This window comes from Helicoverpa armigera, chromosome 24, assembly GCF_030705265.1.
Source record: "Helicoverpa armigera isolate CAAS_96S chromosome 24, ASM3070526v1, whole genome shotgun sequence".
Lineage (NCBI taxonomy): Eukaryota > Metazoa > Arthropoda > Insecta > Lepidoptera > Noctuidae > Helicoverpa > Helicoverpa armigera.
Window position 1 is genome coordinate 7840312 of NC_087143.1, and position 8478 is coordinate 7848789.

The 8478-nt window shown below is 36.2% G+C and overlaps 1 protein-coding gene across 1 annotated transcript; it reads right to left on the reverse strand.

Moving 5' to 3' along the window:
* Positions 1-6579: 6579 nt before the first annotated feature.
* Positions 6580-8478, reverse strand: LOC135118635 (zinc finger protein 234-like). The gene has a single exon (XM_064041179.1). It carries the CDS (start codon positions 8401-8403, stop codon positions 7135-7137), a length of 1269 nt encoding a protein of 422 aa, XP_063897249.1. The 5' UTR covers positions 8404-8478; the 3' UTR covers positions 6580-7134.

Here is an 8478-nt window from a genome sequence, read left to right on the forward strand (position 1 = left end):
TTAAACAAGGGGCATACACAAGCTGTTGCCATCGCCTTGGCTAAACTACGGTAATAGTTTGCGGACAAACAGACCTACCCCACATAATACGTATACGTACCTGAGTTGTTTATGTGGTAATATGTATAAAGAGAGGATTAGGTTCGCCTTTTGGGCTAAAGGAGATTCTTAGAGAATTTACAGAAGTAATTTCTTTAGGCCTCACTATGTATTAAGGGACGCAAAATGTGTCGATACTTTTGCACCATCCCATCTTGCAAATTCTGCGAGTTTTGCTGCTACTGCCTCTATGCTATTAAGGTGATAGAGACAGGAAAGAAAAATAATGACAAACAAGTGCTAATATAATCACCAAATGCACTACTTAATAGATTATACCCAAGTTAAGAGTATTCAATTCAAATTATTTAGGTATTTCAGACTTATTTTGTTATTTTACCGTTGTGTTGTTGCAAAAGAGTTGAGTTTGTACATTTTAAGTCACGTCCTTATATCGAACTTATGTACTTTACAATATAGGACATACCTATCTATACCTACTATTAGTATTTTGAATTTCAAGATACCTTAGTAGGGTACCTACAGAACAGTAACAACCATTAAAATTGAGCGCCCAAACATCTACACAGTCATTTCATAAAACCAAAAGGTTCTTACATACAAAGATAATTACTAGAACAATATTATGCCAGTTGACCCTTCCAATTACCCCCAATAGGGGTAGGTTCACCACAATAGTTCAATGAGGTCGGATTACTTGAATTTCAACCCTTAACCCTATCGAAAGTCGACACGGATAGGGTTAATACTTACTAAACTGTCATTACCTAATGATTATTAGGAATAGTTTCGATTTTGGATTACGGTCTTTCGTTTTTAGGGTTCTGTACTACAATAGGGGATCTTTATCAGGACTTTGGCGTTTGCTTGTTTAGTTAATCTCTATTTCTTAGAAATTTATCTATACGTGCCTATCTGTGTAGTTGTTTCTTAGATATTCCAATTGTAAGTAAGTAAAAAACCCATACAAAAATAACTGAATAAAACTGAACCAATTGAGATGAAACTATTTTCAGTATAGGTACCTCCTTACTATATCTACACCAGCATGTTCTAGGTATCATACAATGATAATAAAGTGCTTTTCAAGAGCGATCATGACATCAGTTGCAACCCTGTTTAAATATAATAAAAATTACAAATTGATCCATAATCCTTTTGCTTTATCATTCACGATTTCTCTCCCAAACCAATAAATCACTCAACACTACCAAATCCTAATATCATAATACGATAAAAATGATCTCCCTAATAAAGTTTACCTACAAGAGGTTATGTTGACTACAAACACCACTAACTGTGGGTCATTTGACCTGACCCCATGGTCCTGTAACAACAGTATTTCGGAGAGTCCTACGTGAGCGACCTCGATGCGAACGCGAAGCGATGCGGCGCGATTTTTTTGGAAGCCGGCGAGACGTTGAGCGGCACGGCAGGGCCATGGAGAACAAGATGACTAGCGGAGATGTCATAACGCCAAATCTCCTAAGAAAGTAGCGCGCCAAGATGCGGGTGTGCGGGGGACGAGGAACATTACTACTTACCAGCAAAAACCTTTCACTCAATTCAAGTCATTCAAGACCAATTTTGACAGATTGGTTTTGGTTCGACAACGAACCCGAAATAACTGATCACGCCTACTGTACGTTACCTACTTGAGCTACAAGAAGGCACCTTCCCTTGGTATCACCGCTCAACTGTTAATTCGCGTCGGATCCCTTTTTTTCCAAATCATCAAATGATGAACCCCGCTCTGGGTTAGCAGCGTTAAGGAGTGTCAGACTTACCGACTCAAACTCACTATGTTCCTTCTGAAGCCCTTTATGTACCAGGGCCGCGGTAACTCTTTCAAACAATCCCGCAGCTTCGATTCGCTTCTTTCCCGACTAGCCCACGAAGGACGCACCCTATCGTAATGGTTGAACCATTGCTCATAGTTCCGCGTTTATCCTAAGTAAATATAGGAATAGTGGGACATGAATGATGAGTTATAGAAAACTTGGGCTTACACGTGCATGGAATGGAAAGTTTTTGGGAGGAATCGGGTTGTTAAAGTTACTATTTCTACGTTAAAATAAATACTTAGGTACCGCCAGTGGTTTCATCCGCGTTCTATCATGCGTATCCGGATAAAAATGATATGTACGTACCTATCTGTCACTGGAAAATTTTATTTCAATTGGTCCAGTAAATTCCTGAGTTTATAATATTTAGTATTCATCATAGTAGGTACCTATCCATTTTTTATCTCTTTTGTGATTTTAATGAACCGCCTAAGTTTGCTTGTTTACTTTGCATTTTGGAAATTCACTTAATTATTGATAATTATTAGGCTTACCTACCTATTGTGTCATTCTAGGCTGGGCTACGTTTTAGACTAGACATTTTCGTAAACTAGTTTCTATAGTGCTTGAAACGTGAAGGACGGCTTACTCTGGGCCTAGTTTCGAGCATTTCACCAACTAGAACCGCCATAAGCACATAATAAGTGACTTTATGAGAAAAAATCAGTAACGCAACAAATAGTGGCAGCTTATGTATTTTCGACATTAACTATTCTTGAAAAACACATTATGTGGGTAAAGTGCCACCGCGTCTTTGTGCAGCGTGCGTTTTTTTTTGTTTTGACAGACAGCAACTGACAACTGCACACAAAAACGCTCAAACTGTACCTACATACGGGTACGAGCGGCAGTCTAGTACCGCAGAAGGGAAAGCACGGCAAAGGAATGTCGTCTCCGGTTGGTGAAATGCTCTAAGACGCCTAGGGATTAGTGCTTAACGTAGTCCATTTCAACACTTGTACCCTACCTTAGTTTGAAGTGGCATTGTTGAAAGCGTAAGTTTAGGCAGCTTGAAATTAACGCGAAGGAATATATAGATATATGGATGGATACAACAATTATTCATTATTCGTCACACAATCAAAAAAAGAGAATAAGAAAAACAAGTGAGTACATTAAAGTCCAAAAAGAATCATATCACATGGAAACGTATTCATAAAATTACAATATTTTCGCTCAATTTTTTTAACGATAAACTGTTAAGTAACCCGTTCAAATGATGACACGGAAAACTTTTTTTTTTATCCCACCATCTCGGAAAGAGTAGTTTTACCCTCTGATATCTGAGCGCAGAAGTCGTTTTTATCCTCTAGAGCGGCAAAGTGATTTGAATTTAGAACATCGTGTGCAATACTCCATTTGTGACAATCTTGATAAGACTTTTATTTCAAAAAAATACATATTAAACAAATAAAATACTGCTTAAAATAATTATTCAATCAATTAAGTAATTTTAATTATCGTTTTACATAGATTTTTAACCTCGTTTCATTTTTAAACTGAGTGGTTACGCGGGAAACGCAATATGGTTCAAAGAGATGCGAAAAATTAAAAAAAACTGGTGATTGCAAATGCGACGGGAAAATCGGCATACTGCGGGCGACACAAAACAAGAAATTATGCCTAAAGGAAAGGAGCACAGTACCTGTTGTCTTCTACGGCGATTTCTGGTACGAGGGGCACTGCCACAAATAAAGTTCAACACAAATCACACCAATTTTCCACTCAATATCGATTTTTTTATCGGAGAGAGACGTGAGCTCTCGCGCGCGTTGTCAGCCATTGATTTGTTTGTTAAGTTGCACACACGACTCAAGGGCGCTAGTGTCGCCTCTCGCTCCAACGAATGCATTGAGGTATGTGCGGGAAAAGGAAGGGAATAGGATTGCAAACACCAGTGAAATTACCAATATAACAAATTATGAGTATGAAAATTACCGCGCAACCACTGAGTTTTCAAATAAATGAACTTTAATAGGTTCTCAACTCTTTAATTTGATATTCATATGAGCGCGCCATTTTGTTTTTTTTTTGCATTTAGTAATTACCTCGATGAAGTGGGATGAAATTATTATTTTTTATTATTTTGAGGTCCATTTTAAACCTCATTACATTTCAAACTGAGTTTTTGCATAAATAAATTTTAATAGGTACCTACATCTTTTTAATTTTCCATGTGTGACGTGCGTGCCATTTACTTTTTTTTGAGTTTAGAAATTTCCTCGATGAGGTGGGATGAAAAGTTACGTGTTGTACTCGAGTGCAAAGATTTTTCACCTTGTGCTCTTTTAATTCCCTCGCTATCGCTCAAGATTCTAATTATTAAAACACTCGCTACGCTCGTGTTTCAATTTTAGAATCCTTCGCTTGCTCGGTCATCAAAATTGAGCACGCGGTTAAAAAGCAACTTTGCACTCTTGTATAACAAATAACTATTGTCGCTCGAAATGTGTCGCGCGTAAAAAAGCCGAACGTAAAATCCTCTGGTGTATTTTCCGTGAAGATCAATCAAAATGTAATATAGCTAATCTGTTAAGGATAAGAAAACCCTTGTTCATAATTCTAATTTTAGAACCAATATCACGAAAAACAATGACAGGCATTTTATTACAGTGTAAAAATAGTAGCAAGCAAACGTGTTCAAATATTGATAAACTGACAAGCGTTTGAGAGAGCACTAGAAAATTGACACAGACAGAGGGAAGAAAGAAAGAAATATTTATTTTGCGCGAGCGCACACATGCCACGTGCTTGTCTAGTGAATTTTGGGCACACTGTAGAAACTGTTTCGGAGGCATAAAATATAGGTAGGATACCTATTTACTTATTTACTCAGCTAAAACAATATTTAAAATAAAATCCTAGCAGCATCTGTTCGTCTGTTTTTTCGTGAAAACTTCAAAGGTGATGGGAATTTCTGAGTTAATCTTTAATAAATTGAAATAATAAATTCAAAAAGCGTTCAAAAAGCCTCATGGAAAGTGAGAAATCCAAAGATAATATTCTAAGGCTCCGCTAGACTCCGGTAGACTCCGCTTGTACCAAATTACAATCAAATCGGTTCAGTAGTTTTGACGTGAAGCCAAGTTGAAGTCATTTATTACTTATCTGTAAAATATAGGTATACAAACATTTATTAGACAATAAAGTAAGATAGTCAAAGTTACTTTCGCATTTATAAAATTAGAAGGAATTTTAATTTATGGGAAGTTTGAGCGATTTGGTAGTTAAGTATATTTTAAGAGGACAGGTGTGGTTATCCACGTGTAGGTACCCAAAAAATAAGGGAAATATTTTTCCACGTGCCTAAAAAATGGCAGTTATAAATCATTATTTGTAAGGGGTTTTCCTGTTCATCAGGAAAGGGACTTCATATTAAATAACCTGTCTGTCACTGAACTACCGACAGAGGAATTTATCCAGAGGGTATATTGGGTTATAAGGGAATTGGTACCTACCTACGTAAGAATAGGTACCTACGACCTGCATAATATAGGTACAGGATGCTTTGTTTTTTTTTTATGTAGGTACCTACATAAATAAGGTAACATTTTATAAATAAGAAAATAATTAATCCTCATAAGTACATTCTGGCAGCATTTTTACCCCCCATTCGAATACGGAAAGTAAGTACTTAGGTAGGTAGTTTTTGCGGGTCGTAGGTGAAAACGCGGGCGAAAGCAACATAGCTCTTTCTCCAATTAAAAAAATATCCATCGCAGAGCTATATAATTATAGTAGAAATATAAACAAGAAATAATTTCAAACTAAACTGTGAATTTATAGCAGAGTAATATATAAACATTAAAAAGCAGTTTCCATCGCACCAAAAACTGTTAAATAGCTACAGAACGACCAACGCAACGTAACATAGTTCCTACTCACTAAATTGGAGTTTCAGTTTGTACACTCTCAAAGTGGGAGGCATTCAAATTCGCTGGCGGAATTAACACTACGGCTTGGAGCGTTAAACTAACCGGAACTGCCATTAGCTCAAATCTGTTTTGGGCAACTCTGCCAATTACGAGCGGGAGCGAGACAACGCAACAAACAGTGATAGGTAACTCATGCATTTTCGAGCACATCGTTACCTATGCACACACGACAAAATTGACAAACACATACAACATTGTGTTTGTCAATTTAAGGCGTTCTCGTATATTTTTGGCAGAGAGCATGGCAGTGGCGTATCCAGTTGGTTACATGATCCAAGCGGTCTTCAACATTGCAAATGAGCAAACATAGGTTCCTATCCACTTGTAATTGTGTTCACATTTCTACAACGGTCCTTGATGGAATAAATACAAGTAGTTAACTATTAATTAGCTGCGTTTTAAGAGACAATTAGTGTTTGCCATTATTATTAAAGAGTTGGATGGAGTTCGCAAACAAAATGGTGACCAGGAATTCCTATTTCATAGTCTCTTTGATAATAAAATGACTGCAGAGGTAACTTTAGGGCGTAAGGTTCTATTATCCAACCCATTAGATATTATTTTAAACGTTATTAAACCCTAGCCATTTTCCCGCGGTTTCACCCGCCTCCCGGTGAACTAGGGCGCTAGGGAAACCACTAGTAGATGACTAATAGAAAGTAGAAATAAAAACATAGGTAAGTACAGCTAAAATTGTTTTATTTAATCAATTCGAACACTAACTATTAATACCACAAAAAGATATTGGTTTATTGTAACAGAATTTGAATTTAATAACAATAATAAAACTCCTCTTTGTTAACTTGTTTAATTAAAATAAATAATTTGATTTTGCTGAATTTCTTTGTTAGATAAGTCACAAAACTCATCATCCTCCGAGCCTTTTTCCCAACTAAGTTGGGGTCGGCATCCACAAGTCACAAAACTCATATTCGAAATTAATTGTAGTCATCAATTTTAAGATTTTTAGATGTTTTTTTTTTGGCAAAAAAGGTGGCTAAAAAGAAAATTACAAAAACTTATATTCTCCATTCTAAAAGTATGCATTCTTACATTTTTGTACCTATAAAACTATTCTACAATCAACTTATTCCTAAAATTATGATTTTTAATCTTTTATCATGGTTTTAAAGTTTTAACTTATTTTTTTGAGCAGTCAAAAACAATAATGGCAATATTTAATCTAAAATATGGTTCTCTTTATCACTTTTAAACACAACAATAGCCTTTAAACATATGACACTTAAAAGAGCAATGACAACTTACTCAAAAACTAAGGTGTCTTATTATATTATTCATACATCTTTACCAGGAAACTCATGACTTTCATTCGTAACACGTTTTATTTTCCCCTGTTTTTCTCTTGGTATACCGTGTTTGACTACCATATGACGTCTCACAGTCTCAGTCTTCGTATAAGTAATACTACAAATACTACACATGAACATATACATTCTCTGATGTACATTATTACAGTGGGCCAGCATTGACGCTTGACGATAAAACTTCCTCGGACAGTACGTACATTGATACTGCTTCTCCATATGACAAACTAAATGATTTCTCCATATCGCTCTTCTGCGGAAAGTTAAACCACATTTGTCACATGTAAACGGTCTTTCCCCGGTATGTATTCGTAAATGTTCTATTAAGTTTAATTTTCTCGGTGCTTTGTATGGACAGTGGTCACATTGTAGGTACGGACCTACTCCGTGACGGGCTATCTGATGCATGTGCAGTTCTGTGCGAACGGGAAAGCCTTTGCCGCATTGATCGCAGATGAATTTGCAGTTATTGTGGCGTTGCATATGGTGGTCGTATGTAAAGCGGTTTGCAAGAATCTTGTGGCAAATATTACAAGGTATATTGCGCTCATTAGGCGGTATAGGCTTATAATATCTCTGTTCTCTTTTAAATTCACATTTTGTGAGATCATTATTAAAGTTGGTTCCAGAATTTATCATAGCCTGTAATGTGTCCAGAATATTACCGCTTTGGTCCGAGTTTTCCTCTTGTTTGTTATTTAGAAGGGTTTTGTCATCTTCGTTATCGAATAGATCATCAAAATCGTAATTATTTTCGTCCATATTAATGTCAACCTCCACTTTTTCGACACGATCTTTTTGAAGTTGTTTTTCTGTGATTTTCTTCTTGGTGATGGGTTTCTTGTGCTTTATTGTACTGCAAGAAGTACTCACATTACTTTTTGATGGAAAATATTGGTTGAACATGGCATATTCACATACAATTTCTTTTATATTTCGATTTGCAGCGTCAATGTTTACGTTCTTATGGACGAGAACTTTCAACTGTTTGTCGGTGGATTCACACTTTAATTTAAAGTAAATTGTTTGTTTTAACAGAATAACACACTTTTGACACATCTTTGTTGGCAGTATATCGCCTTTTTTCAAATAAACATTGGTTACAATCGAGATAGCTTGGCCGAAACTGCTCAGTCCGTCTTGACTCGAATTATCAATTAAATTCACCATTTTACTGTCATTACACATAGCTAAGCACAAGCGGCAGATATTGTTGTACATTTTTTCATAGCCTTCCATTATATAATAAGTATTTAATGCGAATTTCAGAGAAACGAAATCGTGTTGGAATTTGTTGTGTTTTGGCAATTGTCA

Bases quoted from the DNA above. Each gene is read 5' to 3' on its own strand.
- LOC135118635 (XM_064041179.1), bottom strand. From the start codon at position 8,403: ATGGAAGGCTATGAAAAAATGTACAACAATATCTGCCGCTTGTGCTTA.